The sequence below is a fragment of the Lottia gigantea genome, assembly GCF_000327385.1.
Source record: "Lottia gigantea unplaced genomic scaffold LOTGIsca_63, whole genome shotgun sequence".
Classification (NCBI taxonomy): domain Eukaryota; kingdom Metazoa; phylum Mollusca; class Gastropoda; family Lottiidae; genus Lottia; species Lottia gigantea.
The window spans coordinates 878,191-905,704 of NW_008710145.1; the positions used below are offsets into that span (position 1 = coordinate 878,191).

Below are 27,514 nucleotides of genomic sequence, written 5' to 3' on the forward strand. Positions count from 1 at the left end.
CTTCACTGGATATTATATATACAACCTTGTACATCTTATTACAAAATAAACTATTAATCTGGCTTAAAACCGCATAGTTGAAAAACTCATTTCCACTACTTTTTATCGACATTCAACCTTCCAATTCTTATACAACAGAGATTATTGTCCTTAGAACCATTGTTCTGAAAATTAAGTTTCATAAAATATCCTTGATGAAACTGATAAAGCTTGATAAACACTGAATTGTTCAATTGCTGAGCAGCGCCTAGGTCCCTGATGTATTTTGATATAATCTGATAAATTCTTCAGATCCTGCTGCATGGAATTTTCCAAGAGTTTATGCTTGAATTTGAGCACTTGGTGATATCCAGATTTTTCTTAACCATTTATACACTGGTTTGTTTTGATGGAATTTATAGAAGAAACAAACACACATCACAATACATTATTGTTCAGGAGTCATTATATATGATCATTTTCTTCTCATTCACATATCATACATTATATAAATAATTCTATCTATTTATACAAATCTAGAATCACCCTTTTAAAAAATATGTGAATATATTAAAATCTGGATTATCTTTATCTTCTAATCTTCTTGTCCAGCACCGTACATATCAGCTAACTTGGCGAATTTTGGTCCCCAATCATTTAAATAATCATAGTCCTGATCACCATCACTGGATGTTGTATTTAATGAACTGAGAGAACCAGCATCACTTCCACCACCTTCATAGGCGTATTCACAAACACTATCAGGTGGTGGTCCATTAGGATCATCATCAGCATCTCCTAATCTGTCGTCAATAAAACCACCTACATCAGGATCTTCACCTGGCCGTGGAGCACCTGAAATAAGAGCAAATAGTTAATAAATAACCTTACCCTGCTAAAACTAAATGTGTGAAAGTAAGATATAGATATGATTTACAAGTAGTAGTAATGGTATAAGATTGTGAAAAACTATTATTAACTTACGTCCTAATCCAACCATTCTTGTACGTGGTATAGGATCTAATGGTGATTTACCCATGGACATATTGTCATCAGGTTTACGTAGTCTGCTGATATCATAGGCATCATGATCTTCTTCACCTATTTGAAAATTAAAATTAAATAAAACATCAGTTAGTGAATATATTCTGCTAACTTATGACAATGTGTTATGTTCATCAGTGTTCACTTGTGTTTTCTTTTTTTCTTGTAGAGAAGATACAAAATCCTACACAACGCTTGGCAGAGGAAACTTTACGATAGAAATTAACTTACCTGCTCCTTCTTCATCATAATTCATAACATTTTCTCTGATATCTTCATCTGGGTCAACTTCTAATATATATTTATCACTATCATTAGGTCTTTCACTAAATCGCACCAAAAATATCACAACCAATGCTAAAACTACAAAAGAGATAACGACAATATGAATATTTGTGGTCCAATAATAATTGAAGGTGTAAGACATGAGTCAGATTTTTGAAATAAACGTTTTTCTTAACTATTTGGATAAGGAACAACAACCTTCAATATCAGTGACATAGTTAAATATAACAAACAAATTCAACCTTGGAAAATATAAAACACCAAGAAATATACTTACTTAAGGCTATAAATATACAAACAACAATGGCTACTATAGCACCAGTAGACAGACCAGCTACAACTGATCCTGGATCTCTCTTCTCACAGAATTTCCCATCCCATCCTTCAAAACATTCACATTTATCTACATTACATCGACCAGAAATACATGGATCTGTTTCACAGAATGGTATCAGTATACATTTACCATTTGGGCCTTTTTTATATCCATCTTGGCATCTATCAGAAAATTACAAAAAAATATTATTAATGTATAGAAAGTATGTAAATCACCTTGTTAGATATACACTGAGAATCACTGTTATATTACACAATCTTTATAGTAGAGCTGTTGATTATGTTCTTTTTTCTGTACAAAACCTGCAATACAGTTTCCCTGTCCTGTCTAGGTTTAACAAATGTTAGAAATAGGAATGACAGGATGATTCTTTTTCCAATGTAATCTAACAAATTGTAGACTGTCAAAATACGAAAGAGACCAAACATTGTTTAACATTATACCTGCATTCATATATACCCCACAATGGATAGCAGACTTCAAACTCTCCTGTACATGTGACACCTTCACAATCATTTCTAAGACAATCATCCTCTAAATTGACATCACGGACCAACGTAGCAGCTTTACTTTCACTATTTTCATTCATTTCCATTGGGAACCAACCATTCTCAATTCTTACATCATTTAAACATGCTGTAATTAAAAAACAAGATTTAGTAAATCGTTATGAAATACAGTTTGATCAAATAAAGGAAAAATTCATCAAAGCAACAAGGTTGGGAATAATTTCTTATAATGTTTAGGCACAACCAACAACCATCTATACACTGCATATTTTAAGTGGTTGATACTTTGATATTAACAGTTTTCCAGCTATCATTCAATATATAAATTATTCATGTTGTTATAATTATATCTTTAGAAAAATTTTTTATAGATGTTAACACTTACTATCACTGAGATCAGTTGATGGTGAAATAACAGAAATACTGCTGGTTTCAGAAACACTGGCACCAGAAAAGACAATTCTCTGTATATTTATTCCTTCATACTCTCCAGGATTACCCAGAGTATAATTATAATTTCTTCCTTCACCACCATCCATTTTCAATATAAACTGTTTACCATAACGCTCTAATTCTACTGTATGCCATCGTCCATTACTGGCTGGAGAGTAATACAGTTGTAATATCTGTACATTACTATTACCCAAATCATATTTCACTTGTAATATACCATTTTCAATCTGAAGAGAAAATAAGATAAAGTGTAAAATTATCTCTATAATCTAGGTATATAGTTGAAAATTCATATTTCTATATGATGAGATCAACAAATAAGCCTTTAACCTTTCCAAGTTCTGGAATAACTACTCTTATAGTATTGTATAGGACAATACATGTATAATCTTTATAACTGTTTACTTCACACCTGGTTTACCTTAAATGTAGGCAAGGTTGTTATAAAACAATATTAAGTTTATACCTCTAATATAACATGTTTACTATTTTCAGCAGTAGAAACTGTCATCAGAACGCCATTTTCATCTCGGGTACGGAATTGTAAGTGCATCTGTAATTTCCATGGTGTTATATTGTTAAACCATTCATCAGATAACTTCCATTTTATATAACTCATATCTTTCAAGTCTTTAACAGTTGTTTCTGTAAAATATCACAAACTTTCACATTAGATCAATCAAAAGTCATTGAAGTGCAGGTTTATATAACATATTTTTCTCTTTTGAATTATTTAAGGTTAAAAAGTTCAACAAATCATTCTACATCCCATTAACTTCCAAGAACTTCAACAATAAGAATTACATAGTATGTAGCAGTGTGTCATATCAACTAATGGCTTTAAGATGAAATTACCTTTTTCACACTTTTCTCCTCTCCATCCTGTTTTACAAATACACTTATAATCATCAGGAGACCAAGAGGATATACAAATACCATTCTCACCACAAACTGGTACCAAATCTTTACCACAAATACCTTCTTCTTTCTTACAACCATTAGAACCAGATGGGTAGCCTGGTGTTCCTCCGATATGTAAGTTATACATCTAAAATTTTAACAGTAAATAACAATAATTGAATTCATGAAATTGTATGATTTTCAATATGATTTAAGTTAATAACTGTAGAAGGAAAGATTGTAACAAAAATAAATTGAAATAATATGCAGAATAGCCATGGAAACGCTTCCTGAATACCCCTAAAAAAAAAATAAGATACAAACAGATACAAACAGGAAATTACTAGTATCTAGAGAACATAATTGATGAAACTTAGTTCTTTGTTTTTCTTTCTCTTGAACACTTGAAAATATCATACAAGTTTTGAAAGTAGTGTTTTTACCTCTCCATTATGAATAAAATTTTTAACGCAACCATTATATCTTATTGGTGTAATACCAGCAGGATAGGAAGGTGGTGGGTCCTCAGCTCGACCTCCTAGTTGTAGTAATGTATTAACATTAAGTAGTCTATTCTCATTGGATGTAGCACCAGATTGTCTACAAGCTCTATCATCAACTCCAATACCATTATTACGTGATATATCCTGACATCTATCAACTATTAACTGAACATTCTGTAATAAAATCAATCATAGTGTTAATGGATAAGCCAACACATGGTCGACGCTTAAAAGCACTGTCTATGAAATCAGCATTTTTTTTTCTAAGGAGATCCAAACCTACAATACAGAATTGCCGAGCAGCAGACAATCTAACATCTGACCAGTCCCACTAAGTGCAATCAACTCTACAGTAGGTCAAATTGTTTGTTTTCCACACAAAAGGATGAAAATTTATTTCAATTAAAAGCTTACTCAAATTAATGCTTACCCTTCCTTCTCTAATAATATCAATATGATGCCATTTACCATCATCTAGTCTCTGTAGTTTAACTGACCCTTGTTCATCTCTGCCATCAATTTGTAAAGATAATTCTCCTGTACCATGGTCTATACGTAGTCTAGGATAACCTTTCACTAATTCTAATGATATATAGTCAGTCGGATCATCAGGTCCTAATTCACCAATTGGTCCATTATAGAAGATCAAACTATCAGCTTGTTGGGTTATAAATTCTATACTAGTCTGACTATCAAGACATTGCTCTAATGGTTTAAATAAGGAATAACTCTTTCCATCAAAACTATGATGTGTTCCTTGACATCTTGGTCCATCATATCCTATTGGACATTTTGGGCATCTGAAATACAAAACAGTCTTATACTACATATCATTTTACAGCTAGTAAATTTAATTGAAAGGAAAATAAAAAAAACCCAACCCACAATTCGCAAGCATAATTCTCGGATAAACTCAAATAGATGCTTGCCTTACTGAAATTTGTATGAAATTGTGTTTTTTTTTTGCTAAAGTTTAAGCCTAACACTTACGAAATAGTGTTCCAATCATCTTTAACGCATTCACCACCATTATAACAATAATCAGCTGAACACTCCTGTTCATCAGGATACATAGTAGCTCGGCAGCCTTCTAAAGCTTCCACCTTAGTTTCTACACCAATAAAGGAAGTACTGTTGGTATTAACCATAGCTGGTTGTTCCGTGATATTCAGGTAATTATAACAACCACCTTCAAATTTCTCATCCATACATTCATCGATTGGTACCATTCCAATCTTAATACCAACTTTATTTTCAAACTAAAATCAAAATATTTCACAACAATTAACAACACATCTTAAGAACGAAAATCTTTTAAATCAAATTCTTTGTTTGTATATTTTTCAGGTATATCCAGACCACAAATAATAATTAAATATTGAGTAATATATCTAAAATAATAGGCAGCACTTGATTGGACGGTTCTGCATAGGTTCTGTCTGATCCAATGTACGGAAGCGGACTATGTTACATTCAAAATTTTCCTATCTATTTCCTTCTACGCCATTTTGATTTTGAATCAAAAAAATATATGCCTGTCAAATTTATCTCTTAATTGCTATAGATTTGCTGGAAACACAATTCAAAACTTTCTTAAGAAATTTTTCACAAATTATTTCCTGATTACAAACCTCTTTTCTATTTAAAGAAATAACACTATCTGATTTACTGGCATCATAGTATGGTGAACCTGATACTGAATATCTGACATCAGTAAACTCTCCATTATTCATCACACTTATCACTTCTACTTTCTCTTTCTTTGTATTTAATTTATCCGCTAATAATTGACGGAATTTATCACTCTTACTATCATAATAGGAGTTGAGATTACCATCATCAACTTTCTCACGGTCCACAAAATCTTCAGCTGTTATACCTGTAATCAAATAAAAACATTTACAGAGTCTACATATTTTATGACTAATTTGTTGAAGAGCCATTTTATTAGAGGAACAGGTACCATTAGTTTGAATTTTTCCTAAAGCCATAAAATTAGTTGATGGCCATGTGATACTTCAGTAAGCTGGCCCCATCTGTATTGATATTTTAGTTCTTCATGTCAGTTAATCTAGACTATTATCAGACACATACATATTTCAGGCCTTGTTCATTCAGCAAATTTATAAATTACCTGTTAGTCTCATAGCACCAGATTTCTTCACAGCTTCTTCTGTTAACATTTGTATAACAACAGTCACTGTTGATTCTACAGTCTTCTGATGTAAATTATCTGTTACTTTAACAGTAAATGTATATTCGCCTTCTGGTACTTTTTCTTTTAATATTATACTACCATTTTCAGAAATAACCCTAAAAATACAAAATACTTATGCAACACTAATCATATATTCTTGGTCCATTTAACAACAATACTGCATATTTTCTATAAAAAAAAAAAGAAAGAAAAATAAAATGAGAATGCCAAATGAAGAGAATGCTAAATGAAGAGAAAGAAATAACATACTCAAATAAATCTTTGTATGTATTTGGACCATCAAATGTTTTATCAACGACATCCCAATCATCAGGGTCAGCAGCATAAGCATTTCCAATAGGTATATTACCAAATAAACCTGTAAAATATATATATTTCTGTATCACTCTACAAGCACTAATAATAATTATAGCAATAACAGTGAAAATAAGTTGTCGTAAAAAATATTTTGTTCAATTGTTATATATATATATCTCAATTATAGATAGAAAATACATTGCAAATTTCATCATAAAATCTATTGATAGTAGGTTTAATGATAAATATCAAAAATCATACCTTTATAATTATATACAAAGATATCTTTATGACCAGGATTATGAGGATTATCATTAATATCTCCTATTTCTACTGTTAGAGTATTGGTACCAGTCTGAGAGTTAGGGTCACCTTTTCCTCTCATGTCCCACATAACAATTGGTATATAATAATATTTCTGTTTTTCTCTGTCAAATTCAGCTTTAGTAAAGATAACACCTTCGCCATTTCCACCATCTCCAGCTGAAACATTAAGCATTGTTTAATTTTGAACTGTTTTATTTAAGATTGTGTTTTTGATATGTGACATATAGGTCTACATGTACATTAATGACTGGTGTTGTTGATTAAGTAGTGATTTTGAAAACCGTATAATGTAATATGTCGAAAAAATAAACACCATAACAGATAAAAAAAAAACACTGTATGTCCCAAAAACAAAAAGCAAGATTTCACAATCATATTTGTTTCATTGAATCAGAATGGACTTTGTCATTACCATCAACTGTTGATCAAAGGTTTATTTGGGTTTTGTATTCGTAATTCAGTTTGTATGTTAACTTTTAACTTTTTAATTAAGTTTCTTACCATCATTAGCTGTTAGATTAAAGAAATCACAAGTTGGTCGTCCAGGACAAGGACATCTTGAAGTACCATCTTCACATCGTGTTGATTTAAAACCAAATGGTGGACCAAATTTCTCTGTGTCTAAATCTTTACCATGTACACGAATTACTTCTTTTGGGAAATTTGGGTCATTTTCCATGACAATAGGGCGATAGTCATATTTGAATATAGGATAATTATCATTTATATCTATTAGATTAACTGTTAAACTTGCTGTTCCAGTCTGTTGAGGATCACCTAAAATATACAATCATCAAGTTAATTCACCATACATATATGTTCTGTTCATTAGCAGCATAATCAGATCTGTAGAAAACAAAGCAATAGTATAAACTCAACATCTTGAGAACTTTATCGGTTTTATTCATACCCCAATATAATTACAATACTCCATACAAAGATCTTTAGATAGTAAGTTTAATTTCAATCTGACTGTAAAACTACCTACCTTTATCAATGGCTAATATTCTGACTTCATGAACAGGTAATGTTTCCCTATCTAATCCTCTACGTACAGAAACCTCTCCACTAACTTCATCTATAGCAAATTGTCTCCTTCTATCAGTTGTAGTATCAATATGGAATCTAAAATAGAGAAATTTAGGATCTAACTAGGCAATATCTTTACTTTATCTTTCGTGACCAAGCTCTAAATAGTCTGGTAGCAGTTGAGGTATTTTAAGATATTACAGAGAAAAAACAGTTAATGATGTTTTATTTATCTATTTTGAGTTCATCAGACATAATAATTTATTATTACATTTCACTACTATGTTCCATAATAAAAATACAGATATACAGTGGAGCTGTGTTGCCGATAATCCGGAAACCTGATATCCGCACACTTTTTTTTACCTGGAAGGGTATACTATGTAAAAGTAACCGTTAATCCGTGATCCAGTTTCGCAAGGCTGTGATTGGGAACCAATTATCAAATTATATAGTAATTAGTATTCATCATCCGGTCGTGTGTCACTGTCAGTCAAACCTGAATTCTATTATTGCTACAGAACACATCAAATGAAGTTATAGCACGGAAATTTGTGTTTATAAATAAGTGAAACTGGCTTCCGGGTTAGTTTTATTCATGATGCCTCGTTAATCTGTTATTAATAAATCGTTCTGAGAATGTGCGGTTAATTCAATGATCACGTGTAAGCTATCTTTTGTTCAGTAAAAATTGACATCAATTTTTCGTTCAGTCATACCCAAATTCTGTCATGGTCACGGAACACATCAAACATTGTTAAGAAGATACGGCACGGGTTTATAAATTACCGTACTATGATAGTGAAATGAAAAATTATAAACAATCAGGGTTGTCCACGACGTATTGGCCCTATAAAGTACTTCTTGTGTATGTGACAACTGACAGGTTTCCTAATAGGAAGGGACATAACCTTAATCGTTAAACCACACGATTTTATCGAGTACGGGAATGTGCGAATATACTTACGTAAAATTTGCATTGAGGCCAGAATCTTTATCGTTGGCTGAGAATGTAGCTAATTTTTCTCCTACAGCAATATTTTCTCTAACATTAACAGTGATAGATGCCTGATCAAATTGGGGGGCATTATCATTGAAATCTTCAACTGTTACTTCAACATAACAAGTATCTGTATGTGAGGGATCAGGATCACTGACAGTTACTGACAGATTAAAACTCCTTTGACTTGGATCTTCATAATCTACAGGCTGAAATATTAATATCATTAAACAATTATACCCCACTTCAATGACAACATCTGTACTATTACATCTCTTTCCTAGCTATCCTAGCTAAGTAATGTGTATGATACCATAATAAACAACCAATTCTTACCTTGTATACAGTTATACTGCCTTCATTAGTGATGACATTGACAGCAAAATGTGCACTATTCAGCGAGTAAGTTAATCTGGCGTTCTCTCCAATATCTTTATCTTTAGCTCGTACCAATGCTATTTCTCCTTGTTCCTGAGCCTCAGACATAGTGACAGAGTAAATTTTTTCAAGAAATTCTGGTTTATGATCATTAATATCTGTTAAAGTGATGGTAATAGTAGCTGTTGTTGTATTGGCATTTGGTCCTAAATCATGAGCTGTAATTTTAAAATTATAAACGGCCACATCTTCCCGGTCCAATTCTTTTGGGGCAGTATTAGTTGTAATCAAACCATTATTATCAATACTAAATTTAATACTAGATGATAAACTAGCTGGTCCTTCTGCTATACCATATGTTACTGTACCATTTTCTCTAAAATCATAATCTCTTGCAATTACAGTCATAACTTGTTCTCCTAGAATATATAATATATAAATATATAATTACCTATCATACCAGTTCAGTATTTAGATTTGGTATATTATCAAACATAACATTAAAATAAATAAAATACATTTAACATAAATAAGGAGATGTTCACATATATCAGTATGATGTCATATAATCAATCAAATAGACTTTCCAATGAATTGCTCATAGACATCTACTGAGAAATCATCATGAAGAGACTGATTTGTATTAAATTTGAATATTTCAACGATTATTTTATTGGATAATTCTTATATGATGCCTTTGTTTTAAATGTGTGACAGAACCACTGTTATTTAGTAAAATTGACCCACTTTTAACACATGTAAAGTAAATAGTTAAGTATGTATATAGTTAAGTATGTATATAGTTAAGTATGTATGCATTTAAAAGGAATTTTAAAATAAAGAACATTCTCTTACCTTTTTCTGAATGTTCAGCTACTGAACCTCTTAAATTGTCAGTAAAGATAGGTTGGTTATCATTAATATCTTTAGGTTTAACTTCAACTGAAGCAAAACCATATTGAGCTGTATCTGGATTCTGTGGTTCATCCATAGCTCGTACATTAAATTGGTATGTAGCACGACCATTGGGTAAATCTCTATCTAATTTACGTAAAAGATATAAATTTCCTGTTTTAGGATCAACTCTAAATAGTTGATCATCACCAGGCATTGTACCAGATCCAAGTAGGGAGTATGTTATTTGATTGGGTCGAGTTTTATCTGCATCAGTAGCAATTACCTACAACATATTCATTTAATTATTAAAACAGCTGAACAACAATATCAAAATCAATTGTCAATTTTTTGTTATCAAATGTACATCTTAGCTGTACACTAAATGTGTCATAATACTTAAAAGTTATAGTTATATATAATTCATTTCTCTATAAGAAATATCAGATAAAGTTTATATAATATCTAGGCATATTTTAAGTTAATATTACTAAATGGAAATCGGTTATAATAATATGTATTTATCAGCAGTAAAGTCAAACTTACCTTGGTTAATAAACGTGGTTGATTTGGACTAATACTTTCATCTTCTTCTACAACATCATCAATAGTGTAGGTCTCTTGATCAAACTCTGGTCTATTATCATTGACATCTTCTACTGATATTATTACTGTAGTTGTATTAGTATATAATCCATCACTAACCATGTACGTTAATGTATACTCCTTTATGATAATAAACAATTTCACATTTAAGTTAAGTTTATCTTATTTCATTTATATAATTATATGAGTTAGGATGGGGGCTATCTAAGAATCCCTCCAGTCCTTGATTTAAGAGGGTACTATAACCATGGTGGGGGATAAGCAGAATATTTTATGAGGTAAGAAGCCGAAGAATACTTCTAACATGATTTTGAAAGTGATTGTATTTTTTGCATTTTTCATGATCTGAAGGGGGTGGGCCAATAAAAAGTATGGCCTAAATACGCAACTGTTTAAACTAATTTGGGAATATAGCCTCAAAATAACTTACAGTTTCACCACTTTCATAATCTAGTTGTCTAGCAACATAAATAATTCCTTTTTTTGTCTGTACACCAAAGGCATTTCTTGTGTTACCGCCAGTTATAGAGTAGACTAAACTATCAGCTGAAAAATGTCATTTTTACTCTACAGTTCATTCATTCATAATTGTCAAAATCCAATTCCTCCTCTCTGAGTATTTGAAACTTTACTTCAGGAGGGTAGTATTAAAATGCATATATATACCTTCACACATTTCTAAGAGAGGGCAGTTTTAAGCTCCTTTTCTAGCTGTTGATTGGATGTTTAGTGACGTCAAATAGACTATTCATTCTTATGATGTTGCCATTTTATCAATGGATGACGTAATTTGCGTGATGAACCTTGCTTCAGTCTAAGAAAACAAGGCTTGAATAAGGTCTATTGGGTCAATGATAAGCTAAATGAAAGAGAAATATTAGATAAGTTGATTCTAAAACATACCAGTATCTGGATCTTTTCCAGTAACTAATATTACACTAGTTCTTATACTAGCGTCTTCCTTTACTGTAGCATTGTACATTTCTTTTTCAAAATATGGTTGATTATCATTTTGATCGGTTATTCTTACTTGAACTGTTGCTATGGCTATGTGTAAATAAAAACAACATTTATTTCTCAAAGACAATTTGAAGGTCAATTCAAGGATGTCCAAAATGTTTTATTTTTGTAGTATGTTTAAATTTGACAGCTGGATATATCATAAATTTAATTTTGCCAATTATGACATTAGTTAAAAGTCTTCAAGATTTGTGACTCAGCAAGATGTCATAATGACATTCTGTAACTTATGTACCCACTAAATAGAATGATAATTATCTTACCCGAATTAGGTGTATTGGCAGGAGTATGACCAGGAGTGTCTGATGCTTTACCATCTTCGGCTTTGACTTCAATAAAATAAAAATTCTTCTGTTCTCTATCAAACTGAGCTGTAGTTGTGATACGAGCAGTATTATCATCTATTTTACTGATGCTAAATAACTGAGATACCCCTTCTTTATATACTAATGAAAATGATAGCTGAAAAAAATATATGAAATTTATAAAATAATACTTTATCTCCATACGAACGAGTTGTCAATTAACTTTCATAAACCATAGCATAATCATGCATAACAAAAAAGACACAATTGTTCTAACAAATTTCACTGTGAAATTTTGAAAAAAATATTTCATAAATTGTAAATAAAAAAATAATTTTGTTTTGAAATGAGAAATCGCCTTAATACAGGAGTCATAGAATTGATCATAAAATCAAATCAATTGATATCGATTATGACACAAACCACTTACCTCATTGTTGGGTGGGAAAACATCATCATCATAAGCTTTAACATCTATTACAGTTTGTCCAGGTGGCATGTTTTCAGCAACACTACCGGGATATATTGAACTATCTTGATTCCGTCCAACAAAATACGGTGCTTTATTGTTCATATCTATAACCTCTATCTTTGGTGAAATTTCACTGGTTGATGGTATAAAGTTATAATTCTGAAATTAAGAAATGTAATCATTATTATTGTAACACAATTATATCATATCTATACATTGGTGGTTCTCAACCTTTATCATAAAATATCCAAATCACATTTTCCATGAAAATGATATCCCCAGATACTAAAAGTAAAACTAGGATTGACACAGTCTCAGGTAGTATAGAGTACAAAATGCTGTAAATAATTCTCCTAGTACTCAATTTTATTTAAACAAATACATAACTTTGACCATTTGGTTATTCATTCATAATCATAATACAACTCACCGTTACTCTTAATCTCAATTCATGTAATGGTTTTACATTATAATCTAAACGGCTGTTTACTTTCAACTGAACTTTGTTGCCTTGAATTTCAAGATAAAACGGATCCAAAACAGCCACAGCATTACCATCTCCATTAATCAAATTAAACAGAACTCGTGGATTACCATCAACATTGGACGAGGCAGCAAATTCAGCTATCATATATCCAAAAGGAACTGTTTCATTTACTTTATAAGGAGTTGAATCATAATCATTTCGATCCCAACTAGGGGGTTTACTTGTTATATTAGCAACTTTGACAGTAACAGAAACATTGGCATTTAATGGGATAATTCCTTTATCTTTAGCCATGACTTGAAGTTGGTATGCAGTATCCTGTATCCAAAAAGAATGAATTCAGTTATTGACAGATAAGATGATATCAATAGTGAAGATTTTGAACTAAGTGGCATTTAGTTTACAAAAACGAAAAAATAAAAATTGGTAGGATATTCCTTAGTTTTCAAATACTGTAGTAATGTGTAACCATCACATATTGTAGAAATTTAAGATTTTGGCAGACCTGAAAGTAATTTGTAGTGCAACAATTTCAAAAATATAGCAATCAAAAGTACGTTGCAATAATAATAACACTGACATCCAAGAATGATAAAAGTTATAACTCACCGTTCCCAAATCCTTATCCAAATAAATAATACCATCATCAATATCAATACGAAACATGTCATTTGGATTAGAAATCAGAGAATATTCAATCTCAGCATTAATTCCTAAATCAGCATCTTCTGCACGAACATTAGCCACTGATCTTCCAACTTCATAATCTTGTACAATATTAACAGTGTAGGAGGGCTGATCAAATACTGGACTATTGTCGTTCACATCACCAATATTGATACTAAATGTACAATAACCTTCTAATGAAGGATTGGCTTGATCATTGCCTTTTATAGTTATAGAATGAGAATGTGTTTTTTCTCTGTCAAATTGTATCAATGAGGTGATATTACCAGTATTAGGATCAATATTAAATTTACGTGTTGTATCAGTAGAAGATCGTAATATACTGTAGGTGACTCTTCCATTTTCTCCTCTATCTTCATCAACAGCATGTACCTACAATAATATATTTCACAATAGCTCATCTTTATTTTTTATATATGTTCAGATATATGTGGTATATTATCTGGCTTTCAAGGCATACATTCAAATACATTATTCTCTACCAAAACTTTTGTTTTCATTGCATTTTGTAAGCTCAAAACAAGCCCTAAGAATTGAGAATTAAACTTGATATAATTTTTCACCTAGATCACCTGTTGTTTAGAAAAACACAGAAAATCATTTGACAGAGTTTAAAATCTTACTTACCTTAATGATCGGAGTGTTCGATGGTGAATTTTCTAACAAACTAGCTTTATTATACTCTGAGCAGTTTGTAAAAGTTGGTTTGTGTTCATTAACATCCACTATTTCTACGTAAATATTGGCCTCACTAGACAGTGTTGTTCCCCCTCCACAACATGATCCATCATCTTTTACTGTGATATTTAATACATACATATTTACATCACTTGGTACTTTTTGTTGTAAACGAATTAAACCAGATTGTGGTACAATAGAGAAGATATAGGACGTCGATTGATCAGCTGAAATTATAACACGGAGAAAATTATTTTTCTCTCAAAAACTAATGGAGAATCATAGTCTGTATTTCATTTAAGATGATATAAGGAAAAATATTTAATATTTTAATTTTTATTAACAAAAAAATGAAGTAAAATATGCAGAAGCCATGCTTCAAATTAGAATGGCAACATATCATGTAGTTTTGAATTTGAAAAAGTATTTAGAAAACACATAAACAAATAATTATTATCAGCTCTTACCAATATACTATTCTGTTTCTGAATAAAATAAAACTTACGAGTAAAAAAGAAGGAGACACGATCACCATCTAAATCAACAGCCTGTATAAATGTCACTACATAATTGATTTCAGCATCTTCTCTGACACTATAGACTGTAGAATTATCAATCTGTATCTCTGGTGGTTCATCATTAACATTAGTAACAATCACACGTACTGACGCAGTACCAGACCTCCTCGGACTACCTGCATCATGGGCATATACCTCAAAACTGTACATGTGACCAACTATACGATCATAATCCAATGGCCTGAAAAATGTTAACAAGTTTCATCACTATACTGATTGATCTTAAAGGAAAACACCTCTCAAAGACTTGTGGAATCAAGAATCATTTAAAAGAAATTCAGGGTTTTTTGAGTCACTTTTTCTTTTAAGAGACATGTATTCTTTTGGGGGTTTGATTTTTATCTTGAATATATGTAAACAGTCTTCAGAAGTACAACAAATGTATGAAATCACATAATTCCTTTAAAAATAGTTCAAACTAGGAATTTTACTAATTATTTCTATATGTCTTTTCTATATATCACAGATTATCTTAAATTGATGAGTTGTTATTTTAACATTCAAATGCGGATAATTCTGGACACACATGTTCTAATTATATGTTTTGTTATATTGAACATAATATATATAAATAAACAACTTACAATATATTTTTAACATGACCTATGATGCCACTGACAGGATCACTGACTGTTTCAACAGTAAAATTACCATCACTAACAGAATAGGTTATTTCTGCATTAGTACCAGAATCATCATCATCGGCTTTCACTAAAATTTACAAAAATAACATTAAGTTGAAACAATTAAAGCTGAATTAATCAACATTCTCAGGTGCAGTTAATATATAAGTATTATTTTAATAATGATCTGGGTATGGCAACAGCCTAACATCCACATAACACATATTTGTTCAGTTGTACAAAAGCCTTAAATCAAATTTCAATTCTAAAAAGTGACACAGATAGCTGAAACTGAGCATATTCTCTCAAATTTAAATACTTTCAAAATAGTTTTCATGTTTTCAGCACTTTACTCAAACCATTACAGATATAAAGTAAACTGTATTTGAATTAAGAATAATTCCAACAGTAAAAGGAGGAAAGGAATATAGCCTCACCTGTCAATATAGTGGAATTAACTCGGTAATTTTCAGGAATAATTCTTTGATAACTTGAATATTCAAAGATTGGTGAGTTATCATTATTATCAATTACTTCCACATTCAACTGAAAATAGAAACAGACAAATTGAGATTGAGGTGTTTTTTAAAGTTTCCCTGAACGCTTCTCTTAATTCAAGATATCAGAAGCTGCTCACTTTTTTCCATGAAATTCAAAAAAAAATTGACTGCTCTTGATATTTTCCCCAAATAAGCCAGCTTTAATAGAAAAGAGAACATAAAATATTTTTTGTCAGGTATCACAATATCTAATATAAAAGTTTTAGTAAGTTATAACAATTATTCATAAATGGTTTACTTTTAATCAATAAGTACACAGCTACATGGTTTATTTAAGGTTAATAATCATTGATATCGTTTAATATATACTCACATCGATAGTGCTGGATAACCCTGTCTCAGATTCAGTAGCTCTGGCTGTTAAACTGTATTTTGGGGGTCGGGAACTCTTAGGTGAAATATCATAGTCAAGATCAGAAGATTGCAGAGTACTAGTAGTTTTGACTACACCAGTTGTACTGTCAATAGTAAAATAGGGGGAGGCTTGCGTACTATTGCCACCTTTCAATAACTGATACGTAATTTCTTTTCCTTGGAAAGATTTGGCTAGGATTTTAAGCTCATTCTGTAAACTGTAATAAAATAATACATTTTAAGTTATCTTTCAATTCATTATGTTAAAACTTAGACAGTTATTTAAGTCTATGACAATTTGCTATCTAACTTTGCACAGTTTCTTGTTTGTTAGTTAAATAAATACTAAATATAATGTTGTTTATTTGATTGTTTTTTAAGAAAAGAAAAGGCTGAACTTCAGAAATATTTTGAAAAACAGTTACTTACAATTGATTAGCTGAACTGTGTTCAGGGATTTTACCAACATAGGAAGATTCATAAAATTGAGGTGGTCGAACACCAACTTTTACTAAAACAGTGGCAGTTGTAACTTGTGTTTCATTTGTGGAATCAGCAGCTGAAATTACCAGCTGATATTCTTCTTTAATAAAATTACCAGCTCCTTGAGTTAATATTTCAGCAACTCTTACATTTCTATTAAGTGCAGTAGAAAAAACGTTCTTAGTGCGAACCTCAAATCTGTTTTCTCCCCCTATTAAAAAAATATAGGACATAGCTCATAATATTGATCATGTATGGTATAGTATAAAGTCAATTTATTATCCTCAAGGAGAGGAAACTACAGGTGAAAAGTGAAATCCTGCTTCCTTAATAATATTATCAGTATATTGAAATATTGTAGCAGGAACACTGTTGATTTTAAGATGCAAAAAAAATATCATGGAATGATTAACACTTCTTTAAACTGCACCACATGGCATGACTTAATCTGGGCTCAAACCTCCTGGTTCTCACCTCTAATACTTACAATGAGCTACATAAAAATGGTCATTAATGTTAGTTTAGTCTGATAATCTCTCACAAAGCTTCCTTTGTAATTGATATCCAGAAATTTACCTGTTAAAAAAGCGTATATCACATCATTTTGGTCTGGATCTTCTGCAAATAGTTCATAAACTTTGACCCCAGAGGCTGCATTAGGTGGAACAGTAGCAAGAAATGGAAATGGTTGGTTTTTGAATACAGGATTTTCATCATTAACATTAGATATCTGTATGGTAACATCTAATACAATCACATCTGAAAGAAGGAATGTATCATTGATAAAAATATTACAACTTTTACATAATACACACTGGATTATGGAATGGAGCTGTTAATTTCATAGATTTATTATGATAGTTGGTAAGCTAACAAAGGAAACCTAAAAAGTTAACAAGTAAATGTCATCTTTTGGATCATGTTAATACAGAATTTTGTAAACGCTTATTGTATTTAATTGAGGCAATAATTTCCAATTTAAAAATTGTAGAGAAAAGTGAAATCAATAAAGATTATAATAATAATACTAGATTTAATTAAGTTTATTGATTTGACCTAGATATGACAAAACGAATATTTCATTTAAGAATATGTTCATATGAAACATTTCAACTATTAACATTTTCAAACTACTGTTTAAAGGCATAGATAATAATTGTCATGTCTCACTGTTTGCATAATAATATGTATATATGTAATTACATATGATGTACCTACAAAAATAAAACAGAACTTGAATCTTGTTGTTATGTAGGGACACAGGCTGAAAATAGGTCAGCTGCCTAAAGATTACACAGCATGATACTCTGATTAACAACATGATTCAAGTTCTGTTTAAATCATTTTAAATCGCTATACACCGCGCTGGAATTATACTGAGCACTATTTTTAATATTTTATTATTGTATGATGTAGTATAATAAAGTCAAGATTAGTAAATTGTTCTGTTTAGTGATTCTAAATGATTCTTTCTTTATATTCAATAACTCCTGTGCATTCATAAGCATATTTCACAGCAAAAAGATAAATCTATGGAAGCATCTAATAATAAATTTCAATTAAAAAGGACATATTTAACAACCTCTAAGAATATTTGTAACAAAGTAAGATATAAAACAACACTGAAGTACATGTATATACCTTCAGATGACAAGAACCTGAGAGAAGTAGAATAACTGTGTCATGTCTTAAGACCAAATCACTTCATTAGACAACAATCATGACAATAACAATAGAAACCTTCAATTCACAACAAAATATCTCTCCCCACAGAGCAGCGATTAGGAGGTCACGACCTTTAACTAGAGAGTATAGTATTGTTAAAAGAATGTAACCCACATGGTATGTAGGATATTTTAGATAAATTACTTTAAACAATAGTTGACCTCCACTTTCAGTCTTATCAGTACCATTATTCAACATTCTATTTATTACGATAAGGGAAATATAACCAGGGAAATTACTTTTCATGGATGATAGCATGTAGCCTAAAAATTTGTATGTTTGTCCTCCTTCAAAAAAAAGATCTTTTGAATACTATCAGTCCTTTCCCTGAAGGTTCTAAGACTAGAATTCAATATGTCACATTTTACATCAAAATCATCAATTGATAACCTACATGATGATGGATGATTAAGATGGATATCAGCTCATGTAAGTCAATTTCTTTATTCCAATAAAATATAAAGAGTTTATGATCTAATTTTGAATAATTGCTTTCAGATAACAAGAACGAATATTTATAGTGACCTATTATTTATCATGAATATATCTATTCCTATTAAAATGAAGTATTGATGATGAATAGAATCAATCAATATATATATATCTATTTATAGACCAAAATGAGATATAATATATCTTTCATAATTTAAATAGCGATAAAAAATCAGCCTGCGAATAGTGTTTGAAATTGAAATTATTCCAAACTTGCTAACTGATAATGGTTTTATATCTGAAACACAGCATGAATCTGTTTTGTAACTTTGTTAACTCACAAATTGTTTTTCATATTGTCTGAACTATTGAATGATTTAAAAATTGTCTCTTAATCTTATTGCTCAACATTTGCTTTTGAGTCACAAATCTTTAGACATTTAGAGAAATAAGGTTGAGTTATCATCAGCAAGATTTCCATTCAGTCAACAAGACAAATAATATGAGGGTAATCATTTCAATGACAATCAAAGAATAACCCTGGGTGATGTATTAGAATATTAAAAGCCATGTCAATCACAGAACAAGTTGAAACCTACTTGAAATTCTGATTACTTGTCATAATTTATTGATTAGTGTACAGATGTCACTGCTTGGTAATTCTTTAACAATAATAACAATGTGGTGACCACAGAACTCTACATATTTAGAATTCAAATCTGGACCATTAAATCAATCTATTATTTGATAATCTCTTTGATCTTCAGGTCTTTGGTTAAAAGTATTGACTATTGTTTTAATACTGGTCATTGTTAATATTACTATTCTTATTAGTGAACATTAGTGTTGAATAGTAACATGTTACTTTTATCAACCGTCCTAAACTCTATTACATTCTTTACAATGATAATAAAATGGAATAAGACACTAGCAAGGCCACATTTGTAAGTGAAGTTTTATCATCTCTGCCAATAGCATGCATATTTCCAAAATTTCATTTGTTAGCAGGAGTAATCAAAAACTGGATAAAATATTTTGAGGAATCAAAAACTGGATAGAATTACTGTCACAAAACTAAGTTTCTTCTTTGAACATAAAACAGATCAATGAGCTTTATCTTTGATAAAACTAATTTTAATCCACGATCAGTATATGTATTTCATTCCATTAAACCACTGTCATATTATTTCAAATAATGACAAAACTTCATTGGCTCAATGTGAAAATTTCAACAATGGAATTTCAAATATTATTCAACAGTCAAAATGTAAAGAATTCCTCTTTCACTGTTTTAATAAAAGATTACAGACCAAAAGATCTCTTTCCATCTTAATCTAAAATCAATTTAATCAAAAACTATTCCCAGGGGCCAAGAATACGGGAAGAATGTCTGAACATTTCTTCACTTCTTCACAAAGGAATCTGACCTCACAATCAACTTTCTTTAGGAGACTCAGTAAACTGGCCAATGTCTGGCCTATTTCTTTAATGAAGTGAAACAGTTCACAAGGCATCAACTATCTCCTTTCTCATTCAAGAAAGAACATTAGAAGACTGGAAAATCATTACAGTTTCTTTTTAAAAAAATAGGGTCTATTTATGGAGAATTGAGTGGTGCAGACCAAAAACTGACATTGAGAAATAGAGAATATAATGAAAGAGCTTATTGTACTGTAAAATAACCATAAAACTAAAAACAGGTTATAAAGAGATGTGTTCAATGAATCATGCAGTAGGAATGTATTCTATGTAAGATATATATAATGATGGTTGAAATCTTGAGGTATTCAGCTTCTATTTAAAATATAAAGATTTGAAACAATAGGATAGTGTGTATGATTACCTTTGAACATTTTAACTTTGGTACTATCAGTCTATTCTTTGGATTTAAAAGTTACATGTTTTTGTTCAAACTTGATCATTGTTCGATCAAGGAACCCATTTTCAAATAATTTTCAAAGAAGCACCAACTTATAACTTTTGAGATAATAGTTTTCATGGTCAAATACATGTTTCTTAATAGTAAAAGAATGAACAGTTTTAGAGACAATACTTTTCATCGCTGAAAACAATCCTCACAATTTCGTAAAGATCTCAAAAGTTACCGAATTTTAACAACAGAAAGAGAACGTATTATTGCAAAAAAGTTTGAGGAGGAGAGGAAAGGATTCCATTCCATCAACAATCTCTATTACCATGACAATAAGAACAGCCAAAGTCTGGACTAACAGTATTAGTGTGAAACTAGTATGATATGACTATAAGTAGAAAAATAAACTAGATCTAAAGTAGAAATCAATATAAATGTACTGTGGGAATTATAATAAACATTAGTATCAATAATTCTACTAGAAAACAAATTAAACATATCATACATGTTTTATATCAGTAGAAAATTAGTTTTCATCATTATTTTATCACTCAAGACCATACAAATATAGTTCTACACCTGATATTGTATGTCAAAACTGACCAATGCCCACTTTGATTTCTAAATTGAATTTTAAATCATTTCACTGATATTCCAATTTCAAAAATTTCAATTGAATTTTAATTTTTTAGAAAGTTTAAGGATCAAAGAAATCAATGTTTATGAATATTAAACTGAAAACAACTGCATTTCAGTCTGAAATTTACCCTCTGTTAAATCATTAGTTCGAAACCCATCCAATACTCTTAAAACAATTCAATTGAAAATGATCTGCACAAACAAATTGTAGATCTTCAGCTTATGATTTGGAAAGACAAGCTCAGTGTGATTCAAAGCAAAAAAATTTTTTTTTAGGTTTATTTTATAGAGAGTTGTTTTGATTCCAGAATTTGTGCTCTTCAGTTTATATGAGGCATTGTAAAAATGATACATGAATGTGTATAATTTAATGGTGAAATGTCAAAAAGGTTAAGAAAGCACAAGATGTACAGCAGATGCATTCAGTATAAAATAGCAGACATAAAAAAGATGTCTTGTTGATCAGTGTACATCTGTTAAAAACACTTCACAAACAAATTGAATGAGTTATTTTTGACCATGGTAGAATGAACCAAAATAAACATTTTACCTAAAAACTTTCATTGTCAAAATTCTACCTGAGTAGCCTGCAATGTTTGTGTTATCATTCAGTGTTTTTTTCTGTTCAAGGAGTAAACGTATATAGCCATTTTAAAACCAGATTTTAGAGTCATGACAAAAATATGTTGATATATGACAAATATTAAAGGGACAGATGCAGCATTTTTGGGAGTGATTGGGACCTTGAATATATGTAAACAGTCTTCAGAACTTCTTAAACTGGACCAATATTGCACAATTCCTTCAAATAAACCTCAAACTTATTTCGTTCACAAGCTTATCTTGAAATTTGGCATAGATTTGTTGATATAGTTTCTGACATCAAGACATCTTCCTTCGCAACTGTGATTAGACGAATGGGACAGGATGACTGAGTCTACTGTATGACAATGACAATGATGACGTCATCAACATATATTCACAATAAAAAGTCTCTTCAAATATAACTTTCCAACATAGATAATTATGAATGCACTTGGATTTGAATGCTCAAAGTAAACTGAAAACACTATTACAGAATAGTTAAGCGGAAAAATTCATGTTTCTCAGACCAAGGTATGATTGACTCCAGGAAATGCCGCAGCTGTCTCTTTAACCAGAGTTCAGTACAAAGTTTCTTAAATATTAGATAGCTTGAATAGTGAACTGCATAATCAGTCTGACAATTAAATAATCTAAGGGTTCAATAGTCAATCCCTCTCTTACTATGAGCTTGAATTAAACTGTTCTATGCAATAAATTTTATGTGTTCATTACATAAATCATATCAATCAAATTATGAGTTTGGACATGAGCATTAAATTAATAATAAGCATCCATAGACAAATGGAATATAAATATACTGAAGTATATAACAGTATATAAAACTGTGAGGTATTGTGAAGAACAATATTTATATGATATTGATTACTGACAAAGTCTAGACTAGACAAGAATTATATTACAATAAATTTACTATTTCAACTTCTACTTAGCCACTAATACAACCACCACTATACTCTCTTAATCACTTTACATAAATCATCCTTGATTGAAAATAATATCCATTACATAATCCTTAAAAGGTAGATATTAGCTTACTTGTAATGTGGGTTGATTTCAGAGAAAATTTGATCCTGTATTGCATGACAAAAATACACCTTCAGACAGAGATGCCTACTTTCTTTGAGTAGGCCAAATCACAAAGCATTTGTGTCACAATTAGCTGTACCTATCTTCTATTGATTGGGCCTACCTTTCTTATTAAAATATACACTTTAGACATCTAAGAATGCAATTGAATTGAATACAAAATCAAATCAAACAACATGTAAACCTATATCTTTTTATATCAAGTTAAAAGAAGGGCTGTATAATAAAAGAAAAATGAAATAAATGGCAGCATATCAATTTTGGGAGTTACTTCATTTCAGTGGCTGGCAACATGTGACATAGTTTCTGACTTGCACTGTACCCACTTGTTCTACTTGTTAAGACATGTCTTCCTTCAGATCAATATTCTTCCAATTCCTTCAACATCAACTACACAAAAAATCAATGAATAATGAAGGCCACATGTGTCAAAGCCGAGCAGGCGTGGAAAGAGTTAAAAATTAGATGTCTGAATTAAGTAAAATTGCGTGATGGTATTGGAAGAGAGGTCATTGTGTTTTTAGGAAAAATAAAGAGGTCTTTGATTAAAAAAAACCTTTCATTTGAAGAAAAACTTAAAGTAGGTATCTTAGGAGAGACATGCAGAGCAGCTGTACCAAATAGCTTTCATCTTAAACCATCAAAACAGAATTATAACAATCTGATCGATATGACAACCCTAATGCCTGTGCTTTCGTAACATTGCTTAACCGCAATGTTACAACCTAAAATTCCTAATGGAAAGAATGAAGCCGTTTTATTCTCAGCATTTCTTACAAACATTAGTCAATTATGCTTTGATAATTTCATTTTGATCTGACTTTCAATGATTATTTGGTGTAAAGAAAGAAGTTAAAACCCTATCTGAACAATGGTAAATACATATATTATCATCATACACTGAACTTAATTTATGTTAATTTGCTACCTGTAAATACTAGCAATATCTGCTCAAGGCAGCAAATTTAATAACACATTTTCAAAGTAAATTTGCACTAAGTCCCAATTAAGCATAAATTTTTAGGTGTAGAACTGCACATGCACACTTGTCTGCACATGTTTAAATTTGATCTCAAAACAAATCTGCTTATAAATGAAATAATACAAATGTGCAAATGTCCCTAAACGGAAGCAATTTTTTATGATAAGCTTATACATTTTGTTTGAAATTGCATAGAATAGGTTGTACAAGGAACTGATCATTATCCACAAGTCATATTGACTTCTGGTTATTGAGGTTCTGGTAGGAGATCAAATTTATTATATGAAATTATGTTATGTGAAAATTAGAATTATAAGTTATATATGGTTGTAATAATTTATAAGATTATGACAAATTGAATTTGATTAATCATATAGACACCTCAGCTCGTTTCTATACTACTCTGTAGAGAAGGAAGGAAGTGTGTATTGTAAGCTATAGATCACTTCATAAGTCGATTCCCAGCTGAGGGCATGTAGCGTCTAACATGTAATGAATCTAACAGACTTAAAGGAGGCGCGTGCCTTCATAATCTTGTGAAAAATGATAGTGTAACACAAGATAATTCTAGTTTTTTAAAAATAACTTTGATGTATTTATAGCCTAACTCTATAGCACACAAAGAAGTTGGTATATAGAAGATTGTACTGGTATATAAGGTATTGGAACACTGGTAAATCCTATTTACAGAATCTATGTCACAGAATATAATGATAAATTTCAATCTTCTGAAAATACTCAATTTAAAACAAACAAATTTTGCTTTAAAAATGAAATGTGAACAAATCATGCACATTTTCTGTTGTTTGAGCTACAGGTCTTTACTTGATACTTGGGAGTCTGTCTATTGTTCCAAGCAATGATATATAACCTTCTAACCCTACCACATCCAGTCAAATTGACACCTTTCCCTAAAACAAATCTGATCTTATCTTATAAATTGTGATGTGAACATGCATGAAGATGGACTAATGTAATAGTCGGGTGGTTCTTCTAGCAAAATTCTAATATGTTTCGGGAATGTATTTTAATTGGCATCATCCTTATCTTAGACTTGGTAGACAAGTAAACATATGACATGTAAAGTTCAAGGAAATAACAATCCCTAGTGATAGTTTTAATTTTAGGGGCCAAGGCTATTTGGACCAGCATTCATAATATTACATCTATAAATTTTAAATCGCAAACAAAATGAGTTTTGGAATCCCCCCCTCCCCTAAATCAGTGTAGGGTCTACTGTTAAGACTATCTAATATAAGCTACTGGCCCAATTCATGTGAATTCAAATTTAGTGTCTAACAGATTCTAAATTTGCTATTCAAGTACAAGCAAGAAAGTTATGGGTCACAGAGCCATACCCTTAATATTACCTGATTGATCTCTTCTACTTGTTGCATTCACAAACAGTTTGATATTTCGCATAGATTCATCTTCATAATCCAATTTATTTCCTTGTCGAACGGCTACATTTCCATCTGCATCCACCGAGAAAAAATTTTGTCTGGAAGAGTCAGCATACAAAAATATCCTCGAATTGGGATTGGTTACTTCATCTCTTAGAGCAAAAATGGGATTTTGTTGTGTCTCCTGGATTGATTTTTCTACAGTTTTTTGTGTCACTTCTCTTTTTAATCTATGTCTACTATGTCTGATGTTAGCATGAAGGGGCTGGTTAGCCTCTTGAAGATATTGTGATTGATGTACGAAGTTATGGCTTGATACAACATGAAGTGAGATGGAATGTAGAATAAAGACACACACTGACAATAATTTGCACTTTTTGGTCGCCATTTTGAAGACGGTTAGGAAAGGTAAGAGTGACAAAATTCACTCTCAGTATCACTCAATAATTTGGTATTTCCTCACCAAAGATGTTTGTAACAATAATTTGTTTAACTTCACTTCATTTTGAAAATATTCTTTAAACCATTTTTGATAAATTCCTTTTTATTCATTCACACATTCCTTGACAAAAACAATTTCACTTTATTAAAGACTGGATAATGAAGACTACAGTAATAGCGTTGAAAATAACCGATTCCAATACACTGTGTACACCGCTACTGTTACGACTCCTGGTTAATACACAGTTTAGTAAATTGTACCCAAATCACTTATTCCTTATCTTAGATTAACCCTCTCCCGAAAATCAATATACTATATCTACCTTAACCCCGTTTCCCCTCACAAAAACTGTCACAACGCGGCTTCCTGTTCTTGAATCCAACCGTCAATGGGGACAAGTTATGGCTGTTCCATTGTCCTCCCTTCAGCAATAATAAAATATTCTTGTGTTTTTAACAGATCGTTTACGGAAATATATTCTAATGTTTTGAAATAATGCTCAATTCATTAACTATTCACAGCCAGAAAAGTAATCATAACGAAAGCATTCAATGTGATTTGATTGTCAAAGTCGTTCCGAGGGAGGGTGTTTAACTGATTGGTAAGCTAATATAAAGGTTGATACGAACCAATAACAGGGCGTGTATTAATGACATGCGCACCTTTACGTGACATACCTTTAAGCTGACACTAACTTTGATCATTGCCGATTTCATTAACAGGAAAAGTAATTTTCGTTTTAAACAGATTTAGAATAATTATTTATTTCCTACAATGCTTATGTAAACTGAATGTGCTTAATATAGTTCAAATGGCTTTTGTTGCCATGAGAAGCGAGATTCTTTGTGTACCTGTAATGCAAGTTGCGACAAAGCCTTTTATTCATATAGGACACATTACGTCAAAATATTGAGTCAATTTTACCTGGACAAAACAATGAATCATACATACTTATTTAGCCTAGGTGTGATCGAATAAAACCTAACGCGAATTTCCATAATGAAGCTTAACAAAATGTTCTAATTTTGTATAACTTGTAACAGGGTCAAAGCAGAATTTGAAAATTGACAAGTGGGTCAAATCTAACTTTGAAAATTTTCAGGATCATTTTCATCTTCACGTTTCTAATTCCAATTCCATAATTATAAAATAATTGAATGAAAAACTATTTGTTATTAAAATACACGGAAAACAGAAAAGAAACTTTCTAGGCCTTACCAATAACACCATGAAATTATTTTTTAACCGACCCAAAATTTCACAGGGAAAATGTCTCTGTCATAAAATATTCCTCTTAAATAAATCATAATTTCTATAAATAGA

General features: G+C 30.8%; 1 protein-coding gene across 1 annotated transcript; it reads right to left on the reverse strand.

Annotated features, from left to right (window-relative positions):
• Positions 1 to 574: 574 nt before the first annotated feature.
• LOTGIDRAFT_167053 (hypothetical protein) lies at positions 575 to 26,137 on the reverse strand (the record flags this gene model as incomplete). The annotated part of the gene is made up of 35 exons (XM_009064519.1): positions 575 to 834; positions 964 to 1,080; positions 1,255 to 1,386; positions 1,586 to 1,806; positions 2,089 to 2,281; positions 2,540 to 2,834; positions 3,074 to 3,252; positions 3,463 to 3,655; positions 3,951 to 4,184; positions 4,441 to 4,810; positions 5,001 to 5,269; positions 5,642 to 5,889; positions 6,145 to 6,323; positions 6,478 to 6,586; positions 6,787 to 7,008; positions 7,354 to 7,629; positions 7,841 to 7,977; positions 8,849 to 9,090; positions 9,218 to 9,678; positions 10,115 to 10,439; positions 10,700 to 10,879; positions 11,190 to 11,305; positions 11,663 to 11,806; positions 12,043 to 12,241; positions 12,515 to 12,715; positions 12,987 to 13,361; positions 13,653 to 14,102; positions 14,358 to 14,635; positions 14,914 to 15,167; positions 15,571 to 15,697; positions 16,047 to 16,155; positions 16,483 to 16,741; positions 16,953 to 17,217; positions 17,583 to 17,765; positions 25,717 to 26,137. The coding sequence occupies 35 exons, from the start codon at positions 26,135 to 26,137 to the stop codon at positions 575 to 577; spliced, it is 8,223 nt and encodes a 2,740-aa protein (XP_009062767.1).
• Between the last annotated feature and the right edge of the window lie 1,377 nt (positions 26,138 to 27,514).